The 27,801-nt window shown below is 44.6% G+C and overlaps 1 protein-coding gene across 8 annotated transcripts in view; it reads right to left on the bottom strand.

Moving 5' to 3' along the window:
- Nucleotides 1-11,736, bottom strand: part of col16a1 (collagen, type XVI, alpha 1) — a 127,957-nt gene extending 116,221 nt beyond the window's left edge. For 3 of the 8 annotated variants that reach the window (XM_080788185.1, XM_080788186.1, XM_080788187.1), the window contains exons 1-2: nt 11,467-11,736; nt 7,101-7,218 (exon numbers count right to left, since the gene is read on the bottom strand). In XM_080788185.1, the coding sequence (XP_080644311.1) occupies nt 7,101-7,176 (76 nt within the window). In that variant the 5' untranslated portion in view covers nt 7,177-7,218; nt 11,467-11,736. The remainder of the gene's footprint in view (nt 1-7,100; nt 7,219-11,466) is intronic. The other 5 variants (XM_080788182.1, XM_080788181.1, XM_080788188.1 and 2 more) reach the window with 5 other exon arrangements.
- Nucleotides 11,737-27,801: the final 16,065 nt, after the last annotated feature.

Below are 27,801 nucleotides of genomic sequence, written 5' to 3'. Positions count from 1 at the left end.
GATGCGACAAATTAGGCTTGATAAGTTGTGGAAACCATGTGCTGCTTGACAAGTGTTTTCCAACATTACCATAATGATACGGTATTATGTATGGCTTTGAGTTTGCATTTGCGCAGTATAATTGTCATGTAAGAATTTGAGTGTCAGTGTGTGCAAAAGGCCACAACCTAATATTTTCCCACATAAAATGAAAGAATTATTTACTCATGGCTGTGATAGCTTCTTAAAAGCAGCGTTTCAGCATGAGTATTTCCCCCTAATTGAAGGGCAAATTAAGTTCTTCAACAGACGGGGCGGACAACTTTTGGGGAGTCTGATGTCTTTTCAAACACTTAGCTTGGCAGAGGACACACATGGAACTTGAACCCATTTCTCCTCAAGCTGTGATCAAGGGGAAAGCATTGCCTTGTTGACAAGCCAATTAGCACAAAGTATGAATACCACTCCAGGAGCCCGCTAGTAGCTGCATGTAGCCTTTAAGAGATTGGATGGACTTGGCGGGGTTCATTTCCTCTTTGATGGGCTGTCCTCACTTCTTGCCAAGGCAGGTAATGATACAGCATTAGCGAGCATAAGCCACACCACTGTGCGCATTCCTGCAAGTCTCCAACTTGCAAAGACAAAGATTTATGTTAAATAACTCGTAGCACTCGTTTCTTCATATATGGTAATGTCGATGGTTAATGAGGGTGCGTGTGGCATGTGTGGCATGTTTTGTAGTTGGCTGCATGTGGAGCGCCAGCACTCTGGTGCAACCGGTAATGCCAAATTATACTCCATTATGTTAAATGCCAAATATAGCAGATCTACAAGCCCTTTACCCGTAATGGTTCGTTTGGTTTTAAAAAAAAACCAACAATTACAATTAATGAGGAAAATAATTGGATGTAAAAATGACCTATTCTTAGCGACACCCTGAGGCCTCGAGAAAGCTTAGCAACAGTGTAGGATCCCCTACTTCCAGGGTGCACACGCTTTTAGTTTTATCCGACACACCAAAAGTCTGACATGCGCAAAGAAATCACCCGTTGCTCCTGACATGCGTTGGTCCGACATGCGGTTAGGATTAGGGGTGTCGGACTAATGACTGTCGGACTGTTAGTATGTCGGAACTTATGCCTGTACCCCTACTTCCATGGTTCACATGTGGCCACCACTGTGCTATAAGTTATGCGCAGTGCAAATCAATAACACATGAAATATGTGACCCAAATACAACTGACAATACAGTAGTGTACACGGCTAGCAAGCCAGTGAACCGGTCTCACCTCCATGAGCAGCATCAGCTGCAACGGGGCGTATTCAATGTTAAAATTCAGGCCAGAGTAACGCCCACAGTGTGATCTGTCCAGCTCTCTCTCGGTGGGTGGGTTGGTATTTAGCAAAGACTAAGTCCATAAAGCTTTAGGAATCAATGGCCTTATAGACCAGAGCAGGCGAGGCTCTATTGAAACCAACTGCATCTCTCGGTTTTAATTTCCTTCTTTGTAACAACAAACACTTGGCACGGCGCTTTCATTAGGGAGACGAGGTCGGAAGTGCATGAAGAGTGAGTGCAGTGTGTGTGTGTGTGTGTCTATATTTGTTCGTAGTGAGAGGGGGTATGGTAGTTATTGAATGTGCTTTACAAGGTGGCATTCCAAGATAATTGGACAAAGGTTGCTGATCAGCAGAAAGTCTCGCTCTTTCTCTCGGTTCACACATATACACACACACACACACACACACACACACCTCGCTCCCTTTTCTAGTTCTTTTTTCCACACACTTTCATTCACTCTCTCTCACACCCATAGCCACACATCTTTTTTTATACTTCACGCTCTCAAGGATAAGAGGCCCTACCAGAAGATATATTGTGCATGTTTCAAAGACCCAGCAGGTGCAGAAGGGCATGTGAGGTGATGTGCTTGACGCAGATCAAGTGATATGATTAGATGTAGCATAAGTGATGTGCTATAGTATAATTGGAGAGACAGAAATGAGACGGACCAAAAATGGCACGAATTAAAAGACTGGAGGAAGCAGCAATAGGTAGGGGAGGGGGAAAATCAAATAGATAGCTAAGAGTGAAGAGTGAAAACGCTGAGGGAGAGAACATTCCTGGTTGTTTTCCAGTGGAAAGGCTTGAAAGCTGCACATTACTGCGATGAGGTCATTTATCTTCGCCTTGCGGGGCTTTGGAGACACCATTCAACAAGACACCTTCACAGCAGGCATACCAACCAACTCCCTCTAGGGGCTTTGGACACCATTCAACAAGACACCTTCACAGCAGGCATACCAACCAACTCCCTCTAGGCCGCTTTGGACACCATTCAACAAGACACCATCACAGCAGGCATACCAACCAACTCCCTCTAAACAACAGAAACGTCCCAAAACCCAAACCACTTAGTACATAAAAAACGATCTACAAGCTCACAACGCGCGAGGAATGATTTCTTACGCTCACCCATAATGACTTGACAAACATTGCACACGTGCGAACTGAGCGGTGCAACTATACTTGTATTGCTATAGTTACTGTGTGTGTGTGTGTGTGTGTGTGTGTGTGTGTGTGTGTGTGTGTGTGTGTGTGTGTGTGTGTGTGTGTGTTGCAGTGGTCAATGGGTGAGTGCTTAGTGTGATTGCCCTGGCATCTGCAGGGGTCAATAGGTCGTAAGGGGGTCACTGTCTACTCTAAACAGAGGCACATACGGACGGACAGACAGACACACGGTGTGCGCAAGCTCAAAAGTGGTAAAAGGGGGATATTATTGTATGGACTTTGTATCTGGCAGTGTGTGTTTGTGTAGTTGATTGTATTATTAGTATTGCTGAGAAATGTTGAGTGGAAGCTTGTTGGCATGTTGTAGCAATATGCTAATAAAAATGTACGGCAGCTAGCCAGTATCTTTTTACCCCTACTTCCGGTGCCATTGCTCAGAACACGCCCATCTTCAAACTTGGCCTCTAAAGTGGTTCCCAAACTTTTTAGGCTGTGACCCAAAACAGAGATTAGACGTTTGCCCGGGACCCAAACTAGTGAAAATAGAAGATTTACAAGCTCACAACGCGCCGCTTGTGAGCTTGTAAAAACCGCACCCTCTGCTATTTTCTCCCTCTGAATTTTCCTCTGGGGTTAGGGGGGGCCCAATAGAATGCAGATAACAGGATGTTGGCCCGTTTGGCCCCTCCTCTTGCGATCGCACGTGTCTTTGTTTACATTCCTAACATACTACTCAACTCTACACGTTGTAATGGGACCTGCCGACAGATTCTGCTGCAGAGCTCAGAATCGGTCTTGAGACATGTAAACAGACTCACAAGGTGAAAACAATTAACCTGACTCCGCCAGATGGGGCGGTATTGATTCACAAGTTCACAACACAGACTCCGTCTGGATTATCTCCCACAGTAACGCCGATGAACCGAACCGGGCCGCCATTCGGACCAATCAGCGGCAGCTACGGCCAGGATCTGCCAATCACCTGCCAAGTAGCTAGAAAAATATAAGGACCCGCCTTCTTCAGCGATTGGGTTGGAGAGATACCAGATGCGAGTAGTTTGTGAAACGAGTGTGAAGCAAGCTTCTGCAATCTGGCGGAGTTAAGGCTCATACATAGTCTGGATTTTCGGTGGTTAGGTGACTACCGAACTACAACATGACGTCACGAGCCGCGGTGAAGAGCAAACCACCGCCACCGCTCCAGCCCTTCTCTCTGTTTTTACTCACCACCGCTCAATGTTATTTAAGCTCCGGTGGTCAGCTCACCACCGGAGCGGTGGTCACCTTATCACCGAAAATCCAGACTATGAATAGGCCTTTAGGTAATTTAGAAAACAATGCCACTGGCATTGTCTTTAGAGATTACAGACCTTTAAAGAGACTCACAAGGTGAAAACAATGCTACTGGCATTGTCTTTAGAGATTACAGACCTTTAAAGAGACTCACAAGGTGTAAACAATGCTACTGGCATTGTCTTTAGAGATTACAGACCTTTAAAGAGACTCACAAGGTGTAAACAATGCCACTGGCAACTGGCATTGTTTGCCAGCCACGCTGTTGAAGCTGGTAATAAAACAAACCCTCAATTCCAATTCCAATTATGCGTGAAGCAAAACAGTTCAGTATATGTGACATTTTATAGTAGCAGTAATTATACAGTACTTCATGTGGCGGCCCATTGAATTCACATCCACAATACGGCAATGAAAAAAAGACATCGATTTTCAAACAAATCGAACACGTTTGGTTCTGGCCTGCGTGACGCAATGCAGAGCAGCATGGTCACCCCCTCAAGCACAACTCCTCAAGAGTAGTTTTGTTTAAACCTGCTTTCCTCTCGTCATCAAATATACCAGCTACAGCACCGCTTCAGATGAGCTGGGGAATAGCGAGTGTGTGTGTGGCACTCTGTGACAAAGTGTTTTAGCTCCACTTGAGAAAGCACTTCCTTCCAGGCAGCCACTGCAGGAAGACTCTCGGGGGATGCGGCAGGCTGACTCAGCCTCATCCGAGGCACCGCGGCTGGGTTCCCCCGAGAGGGACGGTCCCCCAGAGCCCTGGAAGCTATGTTGGGTTTGGCTGCATGGGGGTTCTCAGAAATACACGTTGACATATACCTCCGAAGGCGCATGACAGTTTGGGGAAACATTGAGCTCGCTACGCCTCTCTATCACTTTTTTTTCTCCGTGCCCTTTTCTTCTCTCTGGCAAGTGAAGCCATAATATACACAAATGACGAAAACTACCCTGCCAGTTGTAAATATGAAACGCCGTTTCAAATTTCTGTAAAACATTAGGCTATTTCATTGGAGAATCAATGAATTCTCATCAAAAGTCAGTCGGTCTGTTGTTGATGAGTGAGGCTGTCGCCGTAGAAGCTCATAAAGATGCCTTATGCATTTTCAATGGCTGCTGTCCCCAAGAGATGAAATTACAGGACAGCAAAGTGCTATACAGTAGGTGCTGGACAGTGTGATCAACGGAAGAGCTGGAAACAACCGTCGTGAACAGCTGAAGCTGAAAGATGTGAAAACATGTGAAGCTGATAAAAGACATCCCTGACATTGATATGCAACAATAACATTTTACTGGATCTTTAAGATACCAAGTTACTTAAGAGTCTCAGATTGATTGATGGGTTTATCTAGATGAACACGACCACATGTAGTAAACACACGCCTCCCTGCCACAGCATTACAAACAGCCACCAACCACGGACTAGCACGGGCTACAATTACACAATTAGTACGCGCACACTCACAATGCTTCCTCAATCCTCAGTGATGACACGGCTCAATATGCCTTAAAGGCTGACAAAAAATGGTTATGCAAGCATGCATTGCTAGTCTGAAACTATTGGTAAATGGTGCATGTAGCAGCATCCAAAGTGCTTCACAATGGCATTCACCCAGTCAAGGCAAGGCAACTTTATTTGTATAGCCACTTTCATACTCCAAGGCCAACTCAAAGTGCTTTAAAGGATAAAACAACGGGGCGGTACCGTCGTAAAGTCGGCTCTTCGGTGCTACTGAAAATTTTCTGACGAGCCGAAATCATTTCGACACTACAGCGCCGAAACAGCGGTAAAATAGGAGTATGAATCGGCCCTATGACGGACTGCAGTTTATGACGTTTATGGTGTTGCTCCATCAGTGTTTCTTTCTATGTCTCATACAGTGATAAATAAATGTCTTATCTTATCTTAAAGGGCTTACATTGATCCGTTACTATATTATTATGTATAGCTAACATTGGGGAATTGAACCGGGAAAATCCCTATTTCCAAACGGCCACTCTACCTCCTGAGCCACTGCCGCCTCTATATTGTTTTGCCACTTTTTACTGCATGCAGTAATGAATTATGGCTGCATAATTGCTCGTAGCCCGAGAGAAACGATACGGAATATAAAACGTCACTGTATTTCAGCCGTAGGATGAATGTTCTCCAATTGAGAAATACTAGTTTCCTTTTACAACATACCATGTAGATTTACGATTCAATTCCTGGGAATGAATCAGCTGCAGTGGCCACAGCAGACTACAGATAGAGAACTATGCACAATGGCCTTATTTAACTTATTACCACCATGGCTATACTATGTAAGTGGAAGAAAAGGAGGCATAATCCAAGCTAAAGATGTAAAATCTGGTTTTTCTGCCCCCTGTCTCAGTCATTAAACCATTATATTTCATTATAGAGAAAGTAGGTGATCTACCGTATAAGCTCGCAAGGCATTGTGATATTTTCTTCATAATACATACAGCTTCACAGAGCACACTTCAAGCACATTAAAGTTATAGAAAATCCATCCAATTTTGTAAAATATGCTTGACGCCTCTTGATTATAATTACAGCCACTTTTGATCACTAAACCTGTGATTTTCAAATTAGTCATGCTCATTTCCAAGTATAATATACTCAATTCAAACGTGGTCTTGTTTTAATGATAGTTTTGCTGGAAGCTTTGCAGCTACTGCGATCATTAGTACCCATAGATATTGGACTATGGTTAGCTAGCTATGGTTAAAAAATATGGGAAAATGAGGTGCAGGTCGAATTTGGCTGGAGTTTCCTTTCAAAATATGTCCACATGTTTCTGCCTCACTGATGCAAGTTATGGGTAATTGCTGTAGTATGTGATAGCTGACCTACATGTCTCACAATGGGGTAAAGAAAGTACATCCTAATTTTATCTGGCTTATAGCTGATAAAGGTTTGCATTTACTGGACCATACAAAGCATCAAATTTGAAATGATAAGATTGGACATTTTCATATAACAACAGCAAAACGTTAAACAACTGTAAGGAAGGAATCATTGTTTACAGAAAGCCCTTGAAAACCCTTGAAAGGACAATTAAAATACCCCTTGACACTCTCCGAACCCAATCTTTCACACGGGATGGGGAGTGGGGACATTTTGTTGGAGGTGCCACTGTAGTGGAAATAAGGATAAAAACATTGCTTCTGGACATCAAGGACCTCTGGACCTCTCTGGCAAGAAGGCTGGCAGAGAGGTCCTTTGAAAGGGGAAGCTCGCCTCGAAGTCATAAAGTTGCAGAACCTTTCTTCAATTAAACACTCCCATAGGAGGAAGTGGGCATCTCACCTTGAGTCGACGACAGCATGTCACATGATCCCAGACTGAGGGCCACCAGAGTCACAGAGAAGAAGAGAGGCCACATGGTTCACTTTCCCCCTGGATACAGCTCACCTCAACCACTAGCCTAGAGAGAGAGAGAGAGAGAGAGAGAGAGAGAGAGGGGGGAGGGGGGGCAGAGTCAACGAAGTCATCATAGCCAACATTTCATACATTTTATAAGCGAGCCCTCCAGCGATGCCTGCCACGCTTGCCATTTCCGACAGCTGCACATTATGCCTGACTACTGAATACTGATTAGCCGGTGATGTATATTTATGAGTCAATCACAGTGGATGTGCTAATTATGAGCCATGATGTGGGCTTTGTTAGCGATGTATGAACGAACCAAAGTGTCTCTCATTAAGGAGTGTAACTATTATAAAGTCGGATTATGATAATTATGCTGACCATCTGGATGGCCTTTGACTCGACAGCTGTGACACGTATTGTACGGGATACACACACATTTGACTTGCATGCACATACAAATTGCAGAGACGCAAACAAACATTTATGTGCAAAAAATCTGTCCTTAATGACAAAGAGAATGTCCACACAACACACACACACATAAAAACAAAACTGTGCATATGAAAGTAACAGTACACCGATTCTCAAGGAACCAGGTCGGTACAAAGTCAAACCGACAGCTTAGGCCAAAACACACAAACACATCTGGAGACAGTTCCAGCGGAGCCGCAACTCTGTCTGTTCTGTTGCACCAGATGCTTCCACGTGGACCGACAACATGCATGCACAAACATGCATGCAGTGCATGCAGACACGCACACACACAAATATGCCACGTCTGCATAAGCATCCTCTGTAACTCTTACCGACCTCACCCTACCACCACCATGAACATAAACGCACAAATGACATCCCTGCTGACCTCAACTTGCCCTCAACATGTAGGCCTGTGGCTGTGTGGACCTCATAACTCGGAGATGTTGACAGGTACAGCAGGGCCCTCCAGGCATGAAGGCAGACACATACTCCTACGTCTACTGTACACACACACACACACACACACACACACACACAGTGTGGCACTCTGCTTAAGCCAAGGACCCAGGGTTGAAGGAACATACAATCTGGTTCGGCTGGTTGCCTACAGGGGCCCTGCTGGCAAGTTTTTTGCCAGACAATGTAGTAATTGTCTCAAATGATGCTCCAACACAATAAAAGCCAGAGCCCACGTTATCCCTCCTTAATTGTGAATGATGATATTTCAGACTCTTACTGTCCAGACAATCTTAGCTATTTCAGACATTTGAAGCCAATTTTACCATGGTCTCTGGCTGCCTACCATTGAACGTTACCAATTGTTTAGATGCCATGTTTGCAATGTTAAAAAAATCATTATGGCTAGATGTGATTATCCAAAAGAGTTTAAAGTACCGGTAGCTATAAGCAATAATATGTAAAGAAAAATACTTTTTTGGTATTCAGACAGCCAGCAATGAGTAAAACACTCCCAAAAAATCTCTACTCTCTATGACACATCTAGGGGCCACAATCAGGAAGTAGACAGGCAAATCATCCAATGACAAAGCTTCTAGGAAAATCTTTTTACCCATTGGTGGCTGTCTGAATACCAAAAGAAAAACATCTATTTGAGGTAGTACCCATTTAGACCCGAGGCCGGTTCTAAAAATGCCTTCTAAATCCATAAATAAATTAATAAATAATGTTACACACTTCAATGGCTGACAGAGTCCATATCAGTGTGGATTGATTTGTCCATTTTACTGGATGTACTGGAACTACAACAAGACAGTTAAACACATGACAAATGTATTAAGTCACGTGTGTGTGTGTGTGTGTGTGTGTGTGTGTGTGTGTGTGTGTGTGTGTGTGTGTGTGTGTGTGTGTGTGTGTGTGTGTGCATTTTATACACACGCCTGTGTGTATAAAATGGGATGGCCATTATCACATTAAGGGTAACCAAAAAGATAAATGACACAGTAATGTACACGAGAAGGGGTGGGAGGAGGGTTAAACCCTAGAGATAAAACTAATATTCTGTATGTCGGCTGGATCTCACTATCTCTCTCTCTCAAATGTGTACAGATGTGAGCACTGGTGGGCTTTGAGATGACCAACAGCTGTGATCATCCTACAACCCCCATTGTGTTCACTTAAATGTGCTTCTTCTCCTGAAGGCAGGGGGGTTTGTTTTAGGAAATACTGATTGTGTTTTCTCCTGGCCCTGCATCAATTGGTATTTATAATAACTCTTGTGCTTTGAAAATGGCTGATGTCTTGGTATGTTCCCCAATCAGACATCAGGTTTATTCACCACTGGTGTTTACGTCTTTGCATGGATTATCAGGAGCTCAATGTTTGGAAATGTAGAATAGCTTAATTAAAGAGGTTAGCTTGGTGGGTACTGGGTAGAGTACTGCCCCAGAGTACATGTCTACTGCCCAGTATACATGTCTCTGAGAAAAACCTTAGGCCCTAACAGCCCCCACACAGACACACACACATAAAAAGATATATTATCTATTGAGTTACAGATGGAAGCAGCACCTCAGAACAAGCTGCATGCATGTGGAGACGAAAGACGGCAACAGTTCAATGAAACCTCATATTACGTGGATGTACTGTCAAACAGCAACACTAGCAAATTGGGGTAATTTAGGCCCGCACGCAACCAACCAACCAGATCCACTGTTCACAGAGCTCCAAATTTGATTAAATGAATTTGTGCAAGTTGTTTGTGGTGCTGTTGGGTTCCCCCAGTCTTCCAGCTGTCCTTTTGTGCAGTACTCTGCAGTGATAAGACTCTGACTGATAGATCTGTATCTTTCATCAGTTGCTCAATCTCTCTCTCTCTTATGAGAGATTTCACACACACACGAGTGGATTTTTCTATGAAAACAGTCTGCAGATCTGTCTGTGGGATCATGAACCTTACTGAATACCCAAGGGAAACCCTCGCCTCCGCTAAGAATGTGCAAGAGGGGGATGTTTTCAATGAATGTGTAATATATTGCAAAGACAAGACTCACTGGTACAACTTAAAGGGATAAAAATGTTGGTTGCATTCATTGCATAGGTTAAGGTTGGATGCATTCATTGCATAGGTTGACGTACATGCATGATACAGTAGCCTAAAGTGGTTGTGGGCAGCAGAGAAACATGACAGTGACTGGCAGGTATATACACTAATTGTACAATTAGCCTAAACTGCAGCATGGTGCATAGTTACACACACAGACTATTCAGACACACGCATGCGCACAGCAGACACAATTTATTCCACTGTTCTTCAGGCCATACTGGGAATGCATTGCAGGCCTGTTACAACAAGGAACATGGAATGAATAAAAGTAACTAAGGATGCCCTGAGGCTACAATAGTCACTCCAGAATATCCGCTGACCCGAATCCAAAGGAACATTCAAACCAATGGAGGCAATATCCAAACAGTAAGGTTGACAAAAGAGGCAGGTTTTTACTAGCATTGCCATCTGGGATGTACTTGTTCAAGGCAAGGCCCCTCACTCTAGGCTGTATCTGGCACTGTCTTTAGTAAAAAGAACAGCATTTTTTTAAGTAGATTCTGTTGGGGTTGCTTCAGTCAGAGATCCTATTTCCATTTTGCACAAAGTTCACATCTATTAAGAAGTGCTGTGAACTGAGGCCTGGGCTGTTGATGTGAAGTAGTTGGCTCAATGCCCATGCAGTGCTCTTTGAAGCAGCAACATGGTTGATTTCCTTCAGCTTCCCCTTAACATTTGTTCTTTGGCTATAGTGAACTAAATGATTTTAGTTGCCTTGAGCTACACTTTAAAACAGTGTAAATATTGTGACACCAGCAAGCATGAGCCGACTATTAAGACAGTGACCTTCTTCATGACATACAACTCTCTAGCTCTAGCACAAAAGACACACACTACACTACCTACACACACACACACACCGCGACAACAAAGTCTCCAGATGTGGTTACTTCCACCACATTCCTGCAGCCAGCCAGGATGCAAAGATGATAGTTGGCTAACGAGCTAAGCAGATGTGCCTCTGCCTCATGAAGCTGAAAAAGTTGACAAACTAACCACACAACTTTAACAGAATAACCTAGTGTCAATGAGCATTGATTGGAACAACTAAATGTAAGTGGTTAACAGCTGATACCACTCTTCAGAGAGAAGTTGAGCATGAGGCTACAATCATTTAATCGATTAGCGGCTCATTAGCCCATGGCACTTATATACGGGTAGTTTGTTTTAGTCGACTTTGAAACTAAACTTGAAAACGTAACGCGTTAAGCATCACCTGAGTGTGGATGGTGGGTGTGTGCGGGCGGTCAATAAAAGTCATACCTTCTTCAGCTATTGATATATCCTCAAAGTTATGACCACATTAATCCAAAAAGTATATTCCAAACCCCGAATATCTGTATTTTTTTCTACGGCGCTTCAAACAATAATCCACACGTACTGGCCTTCCCTTTGAGTTGTATTAGAGGCTTCTTCCAGGGGGAAAGAAAAAGTTCCAGACTCACTGACTGCATGCAACTTTAGCCCTCCCCTCTTCTTCCTCCTGCTGCTGTTGTTCATGAAATTCGACAACTCACACACACGCACACACTCTCTCCCTCTCTCCCAATCTCTGTCTCGCGCGCGCGCACACGCACAGTTTTACCCCGCCCCTCCCCCCTTCTCTCTCTAATCGCCCCCTCTCTCACTCTGGGAATCAGATCCTCCAGTTAAACGTGTAATGACATCACCTGGTCCAGGCAGCGCTGGAAAATTAGCTGCAGGCACCTCAATTCTCTCTACCCCCCCCCCTCTACCCACCACCGCCTCTCCCTCTACCATCATCTCCTTTTCCTCTTGTCCTCATCAGCCAACTTTCCCCCTGTCTCTGTCTCTCTCACACAGACACAGACGAGACGACACACATGAACACACACTTACTATTTCATTTGATTCATAGACTGAGTCATAATTTGTTGCTTTAGGCCGAAAAGATTTGCATTTATTTTGTCTGGGGTTTGCTATTGGTCCATGAAGCCCAGACCCACTACCAGTATTACGCCCTGAGGGCGAGAAGTGACATATCCATGGGTGACGGCAGACTGCGGGGCGAGCGCTGGCGCTTTGGCATGAGGGGGTCAGTCAACATATGGAATGAATTCTGTACTGGCCATATATGGAGCGTGTCTTGAGTGTACAGGGTTTGATGAGGTCAGATCAACATATGGAATGTCAGAACAGGTCAGCTCCATATATGGAGATCTAAGGGTGGCGGCAGGGGCAGTGTCTTGAGTGTACAGGGTTTAGGTACAGGGCCTTAAGTTTTGGGCCCGTCTTGAGTTTAAATGGACAGGTATCAGTCAAAAGGGAGACATCGAAGAGGAAGGACGGGCGGGGAGGGATCAACATATGGAAAAATAGAATATGTCAGCTCCATATATGGAGATGGAGGCGTGATGTCACGAGGCGTAATCATATATGGAGGTGTGACGTGACACACGGAAATGCAGGTTTTCATAGTAAATGCAACCTACGGTCGTAATAATTTGACACATGCTTTTTGTTGGTGCATCTCTGAGGCTGGCAGTGCAACACTGAGCAGTAAAAACTAATTAATGAATTTGCCATGATACTGATATTTGACTGACAGCTTGGTCCACAACTTCCACTGTGTTTTATCACCATGGCTTTATTACGCACAATCAATAGGCTACCGTGTCCTGGAAGCTACCCCATTCAGAAACACTGATCATAATGCCCACATAAATTCTACCTTTATCATCTGTGAATAAATAATTTGAGAGCCAAATAAATGTTATTCTGGCCTCTGATTTATTCACGATCTCTCCGGCTGCAGTGGCTGAGGTAGGTAGTTAAAAAGGATCATGTCATCTTATGGAATAGGCCTACAATACATATCTTTTCTCCCTTGAGAAATGAACCCCATGAGACCTTTCGCTGTTCCATGAGGTATCTCTGCCCCCCTCCCCTCAAACACACCCACACCCACAAAACATGACGAGATTGACGAGATGGCAAAAAGCCAAGTTTAACTATCCGTGACTTCTTTTCTTTTGTCAATTACTTTCGCAGCTGTCTGACAATTTGACCTTTAACCAACATGCTCACCTGGAAGTGACCGTCTACACCCCAGGGCTTACATCAGTGGAAACACGGCAATGTGTTATATATGGGTCAGGTTGCCTGTGTGAGTTTCTGGGTTACACATATAATATGCATCATGTTTGCACAATACTTCTGTGTGTGTGTGTGTGTGTGTGTGTGTGTGTGTGTGTGTGTGTGTGTGTGTGTGTGTGTGTGTGTGTGTGTGTGTGTGTGTGTGTGTGTGTGTGCGTGCGTGCGTGCGTGCGTGCGTGCGTGCGTGCGTGAGAAAGAGAGAGAGAGAGACATTCGTGTGTCTCTGCTTTAGTGTTTACCAATCTTCAGCTGATCTTGCCGCACTGGATGAATGAAATGTAACATCTTCCTTGACTGCAGAAAGGTAAACAAGCGACAACAATGATATTAATCTATCCCAGGGGAAATGTGTGTTGAGCGCACCAGTTGCTATCAGTAAAAGCTTTAACTCCCAGCATTAACTCCCAAAAGACTCAAGTACATTAGACTGGAGTAGGCTACATACAAAGAAAGATTAGCACATACACAAACACACCTACAGTACATGCAGTAAATATGGTGTTGTCACAAATACACCTCTGCTCTGTCATTACAAATCGTCCCGTCAACATAATCCATTGCAGCCTCAGCCTATTTGCCTGATCCACTTTGTGTCAGGCAAAGTAATCTATCAAAGAGAGAAGAAAATAAATATATCATGTACATCTCGCTGGAAGTGAGAGAAAACGAGTCATAGGCCTTCTTCAGGTGCCTTTCAGGTATGTTTGCACACACAGGCAATTTGTCTCGGTAAGTTTGGGATGATACTGTCACTGTGAATTCTACAAAATATTTACAGAACAAAAATCGCTTGGATGCACCTGAGACGTATTCTCAGTGATGTATCCCAAAATAGATACTTAAAGTAAAGCATAGAAAACTATATTATGACATATTTACATAGATGTGGAGCTCGCTGAGGGAATGCATGTTTGCATCTCTGGTGGCAAGCTATTAGGGAATCAAATGATCTCCAATGCTGGGGTCTGGACTGGAACACGTCCAATTATATTTTGAGAGCAGGCATATGTAGGCATATGTAGGGCATAAGTGGTTAAACAGATATCTTGTACCATTACATTATGCGTTATGCCCTCTCCCCTCTCTGAGACTACTCAACTGTAACCTTCTCACAAGGCTTGTTTTTCCCAAACTATAAGGAAAATAACTTTTTTGGAATGGAGGAAAGTAAAATTCACAGTAACAGTCTTTGGTTATTTGTTCCCACAGGCTTAAATAAACAGGATGCCAGACCCTCACCAAACAATCCTCTTTTGGGCTTTTATTACCTTTGCCTGATAAGACGTCTGCAGTATGCCTAGCCCTGAGATAAAGCCCCCCTGTTTGAGATTGTGAATCTTTGTAAATCTCTGATCACACAAAGGAACTACATTCTCAGGAATGTAGTATACAGTGCATGTCATGACCTGGCTCTGGGCAATGACAATGAATGAACATCATGTGTGTTGTTAATGTCAAAAAGAAAGTGAAAAGTAACAAAGGAGAACTGGATGAGAAGGATGAGAGTGTGAGTGAGCCGCAGAGGCCTGAGGACTGAGGAGCTTTGTATGCAAGGTGACTTGCCCGCCCACAGTTGTTCTCAAATGTTCATCAACTTTTCTACTGACAATCACCTGACAGAGAATCCTGTAAGGTAGACAAATAGCACAGTTAGTTAATACAACCAGCAGGACTGTGATAGGAATTAATAATGGGTTAATGAGTGATGCGTATGTCATCATGTCCAAATGTATTAGTATTAGTACTAGTATTAGTATTCACATTTTCTAAATGTAGCTTATTTAATTTGGTAGTTATTTTATTTTATATACTTTATTGCCTACTTCATGCTGGATACAACATTTTTATTATAGTGAATTCATTGGTATATTTAAAAAAATAAGTAATGACACCTTAGTTGCGAGTCAGATTTTAAATAGAATTACCAACTAAAATAATGTTCTCATCTCATACACTGTCTTCTCTCACAAAGTTAGCAAAAGGCCTGTAAGAAAACAAATAACCTCTGCTTGTCAATTAAATGCGGCCATTGTCTCTCTCTTAACAACTTGGCATCATCATCATGCAACTTCATCATTACTAACTTCTGTTCAGAAGTAACATATACCCTCCTAGCCTGCTCACACAGGCTGAAAGTGTACGCAAGTCAATCTAAATTCTGAAGACACTGGACCTGTCTATGTGGGCTGGTTGTGAACTCCTCCACAACCGCTCGTCTGTGGCCAGAGCCGCTAGACAGACAACGTGCAGTGCCTCCTCTGCATCCCTGGAGGCCAGGTCCAGCTCTCACACCCTATAGTCTGGTAACGTGCCACGATTCTACAAACTATACCAGAATTGGGTTGCCAAGGCCTCCAGATATCGGCGTCAACTCCAGCTTCACAAGAAGTCACCCCAGCACAGAGGTTGAGCCCCACCCATAGACTGGTCCCACCCTACGGACGTTTATGTGCAATGATTCACACACTGAACTCGGCAGGTCAAGGCCCACGCGGAGCCCTCCACCACTTGAACCTAAGCATTGACATTCTGGGGGAAACATTCACCAAAAACAGCCAATCTACAAGCCCACAAAGTGTCGCCATACAACACCTTGTAGATTAGCCATTTTTGCCATGTTTGGTAGGCGACGGGAAGAAGTGATCCAAGTAGCCTATACAGAGTCAAACTCAGGCCCTAAGTCTGTCAGAAGGCTGATTCAGGTCCTTCCACATCAACAGCAGATCAGCTAAAGTAAATTTGGTTCGTATTTATTCGAAGATTTCACAAACACCCGTTTAACCACAAATATTATACCCTCCTTGAAGATAAAAGGCTATACTTGGTTTGTGTACAGGTATTTATCAACAGTTCATTTCACAGCCCTCATCTAATTATTCACAGATTGATTAGAGTATCCATGCTTTCATTTTATGGCTATATTTGAATCTCCATATTCATTACATGCGATTCATATTTTAGGGTGTGAGCATTTGTAGAAGTATAATTATTCAAATAGCCGCAAGTGGCAATTAACAAGGTCCAAGCACAGAAGATGAAAAAGACAACTATGAGAAGATGATGAAGAGGAAGATAATACAGATAATACAGAAACAGAAACAAAGAATATAACCACAAAACGGTGATGCAGGGGTTCAAGCCAACACAGACTATTTAAAGTTGAAAGCTGCACGGATTATAGACATTTGAAAGTTTCCATCACCCGTAAAAAAATGGCACCTGTGCGAACTGAGAGGTGCAACTATATCTTTATTGTTATTGTGTGCCTGTGCGTGTGTGTGCAGGGGTCAATAGGTCGTGCTACAAACCATTCCATGCTCAAACAGACAGACAAACCTACACACAAAGCCCTTTATTGTGAGCGTTTAGCACTGTTATTACGATCAGATAGGCCTACTCATTCTTTGAAAGTGAAATGTGATCCAGGCCAAGTAACTTTCGAGCAATATGGACATCCGACAAAAAAGAAGAAGAAAGTGTGTGTGTGTGTGTGTGTGTGTGTGTGTGTGTGTGTGTGTGTGTGTGTGTGTGTGTGTGTGTGTGTGTGTGTGTGTGTGTGTGTGTGTGTGCAAAAAGAAAAATGTTAAAAAATATATCTGTCTAACGATGATGTCACTGGTGGACGGGTTTCTGAAATGCCCACTAGCCCTATGAGACACAGACTGAGTAGAACATTGTGCCATTTTATCAAGATTATTAGAGAGGACCTATTATATGAAGATACCAAAAGTGGTGAAGTGGTCCTTTAAGGTTGGCGAACATGCATTAAACACACACACACACACACACACACACACACACACACACACACTACACCCCAACACATCACTCCATGCACGTGCATAGCGAGCTATCCTGTTTTGATGCCTCACGGGATAAAAAAAAAAGAAACAAACACATCAAAGCCCTGAGATACAGCTTCATAAAAATCTGATCATGAAAGAAGGCGACAGTAAAAGGAAAATATAGGATTGATGACTCAAATGATGTTGTTAAGACACGGGGCTCGAGGGTAGGAAGATGTTGCCAGGAAATTGCATATCACCGCACATCACGTCATTAAACCTCTCAACGGGGAAGACAAGCCTTCTGATCTTGACTTGGTTATATATATGTAGGCTGATGCAAGTTTTTCCAGCCATTGTGTGCTAATGTGTGAGGAGGATAATACAGTATGTATATACTATATATAGGCTATGTGCCTCTGCTTGTGCGTGCATATACATGCGCCTGTGACAGTGTGATCCATTACTGTTGCCATTATCGTGCGTAGTGGGTGGGTTTGGCCACGTGCCAGACGTCCAGACCTGCAGCAGGGAAGCATCTTTGAAAAGGCACGATCAATAGTGAGTCGCCCAGCATCATATGGCGGTCTGCAAGCGCTCCCGTGATTTACACAGCATGACACACGCATTCTGGAAGCCTTTATTCCATCGCTGATGTAAGTTTAGCATCACTTTTCTGTTTCTATCTTTCACCTTTTTAACAACTATCTCCCACCCCCACCACCACCCCCCTAAGCTCTCTAGTGCACCTGCTCTCATTAGCGCCGGAGTAACGCCGTACTCATTTAAAAGTAGCACCTCTTATAGTCTGAGCTCCATTCCATAAGCACAATTAAATGAGGAGGGATAAAAGAAAGGGAAAAAATTGACAATGGATGATGATTAGCGTGGAAGACCCAGGGGATTTTTGAGTGGCAGGATATTCCAGATAAGTTTCCCTCTGGCTTAGACGCTTTTGTGTGTGTGTGTGTGTGTGTGTGTGTGTGTGTGTGTGTGTGTGTGTGTGTGTGTGTGTGTGTGTGTAGTAGTATAGGTGGGGTAGGATTGGGGGGGAGGGTATCACACCTGTTGCAAAGCCCTATAGGGGGCAATCTAGGCCAGGCCACCTATGCACCTCGAGGATCCCACAAAGTGCTTGCACGTGTGTGTGTGTGTGTGTGTGTGTGTGTGTGTGTGTGTGTGTGTGTGACTGTGTGTGTGACTGTGTGTGTGTGTGTGTGAGAGACATATGAGAGAGAGAGGGTGTTCCACTTGCGACTGTGCATATGTTCCCTCCCTAACTCTCTCCATCTTCATTCTGGCTCCCCCCCCCTCCCCTCCTCCCTCATTCATCTTCTAATCAGCCCTGCCTCCGCCCGTGGCCACGCCACATCCCTTAATGGTCTATGGCGAGTGTGTGAGAGGTGGACTTCTCCTTCACTCCCTCCCTCCCATCCGCCCACCACCACCACCACCATCTCTCTCTCTCTCCCAATCCCACTCCCTCTCAACCCCCCCTCCATCTCTCTCTCCCCCTCAGTAGTTGTGTGAGGCGTGGGGAGTGGATGGGTCCTGGCAGTGTCTTTATTGGCTCAGTTATTTCCACGGCATGCTCCTGTGCTCCCCTAAGAGGATGAGGGATGAGGCAGAGCGAGGGGAGCCAGCCATGGGGAGCAGGAGCAGAGGAGGTGGGTGGGGTAGGGGTGGGGTGGGGGGGGGGGGGGGGGGGTGGTAGGGGGTCGACAATGGCAGGAGCTTCAAGAGGGGAATGAGAGAAAGAGGAAGATGAGAGAAGCTGCTTTTTCCATCCTCTCCATGTCATCTTGTGTGTGTGTTCAACCCCCGAGTCGCATGCAGTGAACCTTGGCGACATATACAGTTGAGTACACGCAGGCGCGCACGCACACGCACACACACACACACACACACACACACACACACACACACACACACACACACACACACACACACACACACACGATGGTGATGTGGAGGATGCCGCCTTTTCTCCCTGGTACCCCTGCGTCTTCCGCGGAGGCACAGGAGTGGATCCCCTCCCATGGATGAGTGCAGAGAGAAATCAATCACTCCGTAAATTGAGTGGGACAGCCTCGGCGGTGCTCGGCAGACGAGCAATCACGCAAAACACATGCTGCCACGCAGACAGCCCCGAGTATAGCGCGCCGCGAGGGACTCTCTCTGTTGGACACTCGTCGCTGAAAGTCTGGATGCACTGACACTGCTGCGCCGGGAGGGAGCATTCGGCTCTAATTGCCATGCACGCGCTCCCACACTCCACTTTGGCACCAATAGTGTAACCAAGACTGCTATTCCACATCGAATGCAGAGAGAGAGGGAGAGAGAGAGAGAGCTGGAGAGAGAAAGAGTCTGTGTGTGTCCGTGCATACATGTGTGTGTGTGTGTGTGTGTGTGTGTGTGTGTGTGTGTGTGTGTGTGTGTGTGTGTGTGTGTGTGTGTGTGTGTGTGTGCGTGCATGTGTACATGCACACGTGTGCATGTGCATCTGGCTGTGCGAGTGAATCTAGCTCCACAGTTTGCTGGTCTGCGTTATTGCTGCAGTCAGCCATGGGATACAGAGTCAGACTGCCAAGCAGTGAGCTGATATATTTCCTGACTGCAGCAGCAGGCCAGCAACGAAAGATTGAAGTTGCAACAACAACTAAAAAAACAGCTCTCACACTAGCGGCATTGTATCCTGAGCCACCTAAAGCTCATTGTATCCTGAGCCACCTAAAGCTCATTGTATCCTGAGCCACCTAAAGCTCATTGTATCCTGAGCCACCTAAAGCTCATTGTATCCTGAGCCACCTAAAGCTCATTGTATCCTGAGCCACCTAAAGCTCATTGTATCCTGAGCCACCTAAAGCTCAAAACACACCAATGGGTCGCCGTGCAACTCATTGCGACCAAACTGTTGCGAGTAGACGTGTGTAGTTGCAAGCAAGTTGAAGCAACCATTGAATTGAACCAATTGAATCACTTGGGTTGACATGCGTCAACGTGAAACATGACATATCACAACCCCGGGACAAACGCTAAAACCGTTTTGTTGCGTCTCAACCCATTGGTGTGGTTTGGCTAATACAGCCTTAGGCCCAAACCACACCCATGCTGTATACGTTTACTTAGACATGCATGGCTTAAGCTTTGAGACAAGCAAGCTACTGGCAGGATCAACCAGGTAGGCCTCCTTTTCCGCCGCCATGTCACACCAATGCAACTCCTTGCAACTGCCATTGGGGATAATGGTTTCATGCAACTACAGTATATGTATGCAACTATTCTACAAAGGAGTTGCATGGAGAATCATTGTTATATACGACGGTGTCTGGAGATGAAAAACTAGCCGATCAACAACTTCACGGCTTGTAGAGCTGTTATGTATCAGCGCGGGACACTTCACGTTGTTCGACGGAGCAGCCCAGAAATTAAGCATTAATCATTTCCTTGTCACAAGGTTATTACTGGAATGCACAAGAGAGGGAACAATAATGAAGGGAATAAGGAATAAAAAGGAGAAGGGAAGGAAAAGAGAAAACTCTGAAGCCACTGGAAGAAAAGATAGAGGGGTGGGATTACTTACACTGCCACATCCCAGGGTATGACAGAAACAGGTGGAGACCACACCGCTAAATCCTGAGTTTATTAAAAAAGGGGCCTAAAAAGAGTAAATGTATTTTCGCTCTCAGAGTCAAATGAACGCTCAGGATTTTGCTGTGTACGTGGCCAACTGACACACTTTACAACAGTCTCCTTTCTTCCTCGCCTTTTTCCCCTGATCTCAGTAGGAATTTCCATCCACTGAAAAGAGAGAGAGAGAGAGAGAGAGAGAGAGAGAGAGAGAGAGAGAGAGAGAGAGAGGGAGAGGTGGATGGGGTGGGGGCTGTGGAATATGCTGACACAGGCTAATGAGAGCAAGAGACAGAGAGAGAGACAGAGAGGAGGGGGTGGGGGGGGGGGGGGGGATTGTAATAACACAAAGTACAGTGCAGTAGTTTTCCACTGGAGTCTGGAAGGCTTTAGTGTAGGCCTAGTCATCCAAGAGCACCAGCAATTGCCGATCTACAAGCTCACAATGTGTTGCGGCGCGACGCATTGTGAGCTTGTAGATCAGCCATCTTTGGCGCACGTTACTGGCGTATGTATGACATAAGTATACGTCAGGCTTCAGTGATCCATGATGCGATCACCATTCACCAGGACTTTACGAGAACCTTCTCACCACATCCAGGACTCTAGTTCCAGAAAGTTCTCTCCAGATTACTGAACATGCACCGCAACCCCCAGGCTCAGACACACAGATGTCAATTTTTCCCACAATATAAAACGCTGTTTCCAGCTCTCTTGTATAGAGGGTATGCGCATGCATAAAGTGAATGGGAAATCGAGTGGCAAAGTGACTTGGAAAAGTGGGTTTAATGTCGTTTAACGTTGTTTAATGCAATCAGAGAGGACTTTTCTGTGTGGATGTATGGGCTATCAAGGCCAGAAAAGTAGTTTGTTGCCACTCAGTAGGCGTTCCCGCATAACCTCCGGGTATGATGATTACCCTCTATTTCCTCTCTGAAGCATTTCTGTGAGCATGTGTGTTTGTACATACATGCCTATGTACATTTTATTCATTCTTGGTGTTGACACTGGGTTCAAATTTTATCTGTGCACACCTGCGCAATTTGTCGCAAACTGACAAGGCCCAAAATGTCCATTTGCACAACCAGTATGTTATACAAAGTTGAAATTAAGATCAAAGCTGGAGATTTCAAAACAAAAGTTGTGCACAGCAAGGTCTGACATTTGGCCAAGTGTGGTTGTGCTTTACCTTAGCTTGACATGAGAAATGTGTCTAAATGCAGAGGAGAACATCATTTTAGAACCGACAGGTAACAGCCCACTGTGTCGCTGTCCATGATCCTTTAATAACCTGGCGTCACCACCAGGCATGCATGGCTTTCCATTTCAAACTGACCTTGAGATCCAGTCTAGGCCACATCTACTCAAGAAAGACAAAAAATTGCACCCATACGAACTGAGCAGTGCAACAATACTTTTATTGTTATAGTAAAGTTACTCTGTGTGTGTGTGTGTGTGTGTGTGTGTGTGTGTGTGTGGTGAGTCAAGCACAGTTGTTGACTAAAGCAATCAGCATGCTGCAGGGGTCGATACGTCGTACTCCAATGGGTCGGGATGCGTCAAAACGGTTTTAGCCTTCGTCGCAAGTTCGCAACGGTGTGATATGCCCTGTTGCATGTCGGCGAATTTGATTCAATTGGTTCATGTCAATGGTGTCTGGCAAGTGGCAACTATACTTGCCTCTACATGCGTCTACTCGCAAACATTTAGTTGCAAGGAGTTGCATGGCAAGCCATTGGTGTGGTTTGGGCTTAAAGGAGCGATTGGCAACGCAAAAAAAGTTCCGGTTTGTTTTCGTTTCCCGATATGTGAATCACTTTACTTTACTTTACATTAGTCTCGCTACGAGTTGGCCATAAAAGATGCATACACCAAATGATGGCTATGGGGAATCCCTTTGGAGTTTTTTGAACCACTACTTCTGTACCTCTGTACCTTGCCAAAGAAGTACACAACAAACCGTTCTCCGTGGCATACTTTCCGCAGACTTGAAGGTTATCGATTTATTGCAGAGGTTCGAGGAAACCAAGCAGCTAGAAAAAAATAAATATATTGCAGAGGTTCTCGTCGCGTTGCTCTCACCAAGGACTCTGGGAAGTAATGTCTTCAGTTCAAGGGCTTGGGACAGCCAAGGGAGCCTTAAGACTTGGCCAAGGTCGCCCGTCGATGCCTACCTAATAATTGCCTAGAGGGCTGCATGGGCGTCCAATCTGCTTTGAAATGCAAAACTGCACTTTAAGAGATTACAAAGACGCACCTGGAATACATATTGCTGTTTAGCACCGCCCAAGTCTTTACTCTCTGTTTATATCAGTCGAGATTGTTGAATGAATACGTGTTTGAGCACCCACGCACGCACGCACGCACACCCACGCACGCGCACACACACACACACACACACACACACACACACACACACACACACACACACACACACAGGCACAAGAGCATTGCGTGGGCGTAAATGGAAAACCATCAAATGAACTTCATCAGATCAAGAAGAAGCAGAGGAAATAAAGGCATCTGTGTGTCCTCTGGTACCTCTGTAGCCAATTACTGTTGGTCATAAAACACTGCCAAGTGTCTCGCTGAATCAATAGCAACATGCCTCAAGCACGTGCCATGGCCCATGTGTGTGTGCTTACGCATGTGCATGCCTGCCAGGCACATATGCAAGTGCAATGTGTGCCAGGTGCCAACACATCCACACACACAAATGCACTGTTGATATGAATTTGGCAGCGGACCCCCATCTGAAATTGTTTCTTGTCAGGGACCCCCAGAAGAGAATATTCGTGTTTAAAAAAGATATAGGCTATATTCAATATATTAAACATTTTCAAAACATTTCCGACATTCTTCCAATAGAGGGTATGCGCGTGACATCATCATACGGCTACTGAGTAACAAAAACGTAGCCTACTTTCTGGCCTTCACAGCTCATATATACATCCAAACAGAAACGTACTATCTGATCGCATTAAACAACGTTAAACTCACTTTGCCACTCACTTTATACATGTAGAGCAGAAAACCGACGGAGATCTCACCCAGAGCAGCAATGTTACGACATGTGGTAACGAAAAACTCCCCCTTAGGAAGAACCCGACTCTAGAGTGGGTGGCCACCTGCCTCGACCGTGTCGGGGGAGAGAAATAGAGAGGAGAGACAGAGAGGAGATACAGGAAAATACAAGTAGTAGCAATAGCAATAATAATACATGTAATAGTGTAAGATAATGTAATAGGGGGGGTCCAAAATGTATATAAATATAAATATACTGTAGGCCTACAAGTTTTCCCCCCCAACAGGTACAAAATCATGTTAGGTATATAGATTCAGAACCACAGGCCATCATACTGTATATCTCTGGCTGGTTCGGTCCTGATCTGCACCCCAGTCATGGATGGCGGAGAAACGTACACTGCAGCCGAGACCGAGGCTTGTAGCCAAATCACACGGTCCTCCATGTGTAAACGAAGCTCCCCGTAAGTTTAGAATCCTTCTGACAGCCACCCCGCTGCAGGTGTAATGAGAGAGTTGGCTCATTAACATACGACTCAGACAGTGGTCACGCACCGTCACCCCTGGGCTCGTTACCTCAATATCGGTCCTCCTTGGCCGTGCCTAATTGGCTTCAGTGTATACGATAAATCATCTGATATTCCGGGATATCTAATTATGCTTTCAAAATAATCTCAAAATATAATTCATTGTATGTAAGTTATTGTAATAAAGCAAGTGAGTTCCTCTTCTCTCTAGTAGTGCATGCACATGCATCCACCTGGCTTTCTTCAACCTGTTCCCTCGACTCACTCACTTACATATCACGATATCGTCGAACGTCATAGTCCATGGTGCCTGACATCACCTGTCAACTCTACCCAGTCTCACCCAAACACTGTGAAATAGCACGAAATTGCAATTCCGTACATACTGTATACACGCCTAGAAAACCCCCAAATCCGTACATATGACACTGAATGCATGTAGGCCTACTATGGTGAAAGAAAATAGCTGATTTACAAGCTCAAAGCGTTGTGAGCTATTTTTGTCAAAAAGTGACCTCTTACGGGAATTCAGCCCCTGCCTCTCTAACACTCTCTGCACGTCCCTGGTCTTCATCCATATCCTGCACCATTCTCACTTGGCACCCTATATTATGCCTTTTCTAGGTCCACAGAAACACAGTGTAACTCCTTCTGTACTTCTAGTTCTCCTTCAACTCCCTCTCGCTCTCTTTCATTTGACGGGCCAATAAAAAAAAGTCTGTCTAGTATAATATAATTTATTGACTTAATCCAGCACTGGTGATACGTTCTACTGCAAGCCATACTGAACTTGTAGTGCTGAGCAAACGTCTCGCTGGTCCTTGGGTATAAAGTTTAACCTGTGCATGTGAGTACATGTGAGGCATGTAGTTCAGATTTAGATACTTGTTGTTGATACCCATCAGGTAACACCTGCTCTGCCTGTGGTAAGGATGTCTTCCAAAGTTCCATCAAGACAGTCTGACTAAACGAAGATGTTAGATTTCCGGTAGCAAGAATCTGTCTGAATTGTGTGTACACGTAGACACAGCCTCTCTTTGTTTCTTTCAATCTCTCTCTGTTGCATCGGTGCTCCTTGCAATTCATTTGTTTTAAATGAGTCCCGCTGTGGAGAGGCCCAGGACCAAGCTCTTTTGTATCGAAACAGTATTTCCGACTGTTTTCACTTCGCTGCATCAACAACAAACAGAGGGTTTTTTCTGAACAAACATATACCTATAGTCTGCCTGCCTGCCTGTAAGTTAGATGTTAGATCACCTCCACCACCAGGACCACACACCGTGTCTCGCTGCCCAGACTGCCCAGTGCCCATTAGGGATCTCTGTAGGTCTTGTGTTCCATTGGAGATCCTCACACTATCATAGCTGGATATCGATGTCTGAGGAAGACAAAGAGAGAGAGAGAGAGAGAGAGAGAGAGAGAGGGTGAGTGAGAGAAAGACACTTTGTTCCACATCAGATCCTAAGCTCATTGATTCTCTCCCAACACGGCTCTGTGGCATTGATCGCGGTGTAAGTAAGTTGCCCTCGCTGTGGCTTACAATGGGAGCCCACACAGTGCAGCCATGGTGGTCTACCAATTAATCTAAAACCCATCTCTGCTCTTCTGCTTCTATTTCAACAAGGGTTTTTCATTATTTCTTCCCAGTGATTCGAGGAGATACTTTATAGAAGCACAGATGTAGTGTGCCCCTACATACGAACCTTTCCATTATTTACAGAGTAAATAACTTGGTTGCCACATGGGAGTCTTGAGCACAGGAAGCCTATTATCATGGTGAACACATATATTGTACGCCCACTCATGGTTGTTTGTTGCCTTCATCTAAGAAGTGCGTGTGCGTGCATGCGCGTGCATGTGTGCGTGTGTGTGTGTGTGTGTGTGTGTGTGCGCTCGCGCACGTGTGTGCGCGTGCGTCTGTGTGTATGCGTTTGTGTTCATGTGCGTTTTAGGGACACATGCATGACATACTTGAAGGGTTTTTCTTGGCTTATGATCCCAGCATGGAACTCCACAGTCCACACAAGCTAAATGAGATTGAGAAACACTCAAAGCATACAAACATGTGTGTGTATGTATATATATATATATATATATATATGAGAAAGAGAGAGAGAGAGAGAGAGAGAGAGAGAGAGAGAGAGAGAGAGAGAGAGATACAGCTGAGCATGTGACGGAAGAAGAACATTCCGGAGATGATAGGGAAAGGTGGGAGCAACAGAGGAAGAGAGAGAATGCAGGTTAGGCCTCCAAAGAATACTACATGAAGGTGCTCTCGGTTGCACAGGTAATTATGCGTGACATTGCTGTATAATCTGCTCCGTTTGCTACATTTCATTAAAGGGAGTCAGGGGCTGCACACCTTAATTCATTATGCATCGATTTCAATGGGTGTTTCACAGTAAGACAATGGAGAATCCTGGGAAGCAGGATACTAGCATCTAAAGCTAGTATCTAAAGAAAACATAGGTTTCCGTTTCAATTGGGGTTTTTTTCCCCAATAGATTTCGTTGTTGGGAAGGCACAGCATAATGGAAGGCATTACAATACACATATTATACAAAAAGAAAACTTGAAAATGAATGAACAATTTTAAAATCCATCAGTTCTCTGTATCTCCATCTCAGGGCAGCTCTATTCAGGGTACCCATGCAATCACTGAAGCACACACACACAAACAAATAGCTGTATCTGCTGTGCACAACACACTCTCCTGTACTCCAGGCGAAGACAGAAGGAATTAAGAATTGTTTTGTTCGCTGTGAGGCAGTGATTCAGACCCCCGACTGAGCAAATTAAACCCATTAAGACCTGAGACCAGATTCTACAAATGTCTTAGTTTTTTTGAAAAACCTCTGTTCCTGAGTGGTTCTTCATGTCAAGGAGCCCCAGAATTATATGTATTTTGCCGCCAACCTCTGTCTCAAAATATGTTGTTCCAGGGCCCTCCCCAGAGGCAAGATATGAGTTAAAAACGTTAAGAGCTTGTAGATCTGCTATTTTTCAACAGCTATAATAAAATAATGGGTTAAAAGTGCATGGTTAAAACTTAAAAGCCACATAGATGCGTTCTCAGGTCTAAATGGTTTAATCCATTAATTTGTTCTTCTTTCCTCAGTACAAGGCTTACTTACCAACAAGGATAATCTACGCCGATCATCGCCATCTTGTTCTACTGGATGCTGGCAGATTTTCACAGGCAAAAAAATAAACCCTCTGTGATGTGCAAGACATTGGGATCCCACCTGGAAGAATACAGCAGTGGGTGATGTGGTGTAAGTCTGCTGTACTGACACAAACATGATGTAATGTAGACACACACATTTCTCTTTGCCACCCACGGAAATACATGTATGCTAGGCCCTCGCCTGCTCACACACACGTTCACACCAACCTATATACAGTACGCATACTCTATACATATCTGTCCAAACAGACACCAACGAATGTGCACACACATGCATGTGTCCACCCAGCAATGCACTGACCCACACATAGCCACACAATAAAATGCC

Source organism: Protomyctophum bolini, assembly GCF_963924005.1.
Source record: "Protomyctophum bolini genome assembly, chromosome: 17".
NCBI classification, from domain to species: domain Eukaryota; kingdom Metazoa; phylum Chordata; class Actinopteri; order Myctophiformes; family Myctophidae; genus Protomyctophum; species Protomyctophum bolini.
Note: the sequence above shows the minus strand (reverse complement) of the source record. Positions and strands in the feature narration are given on the sequence as shown.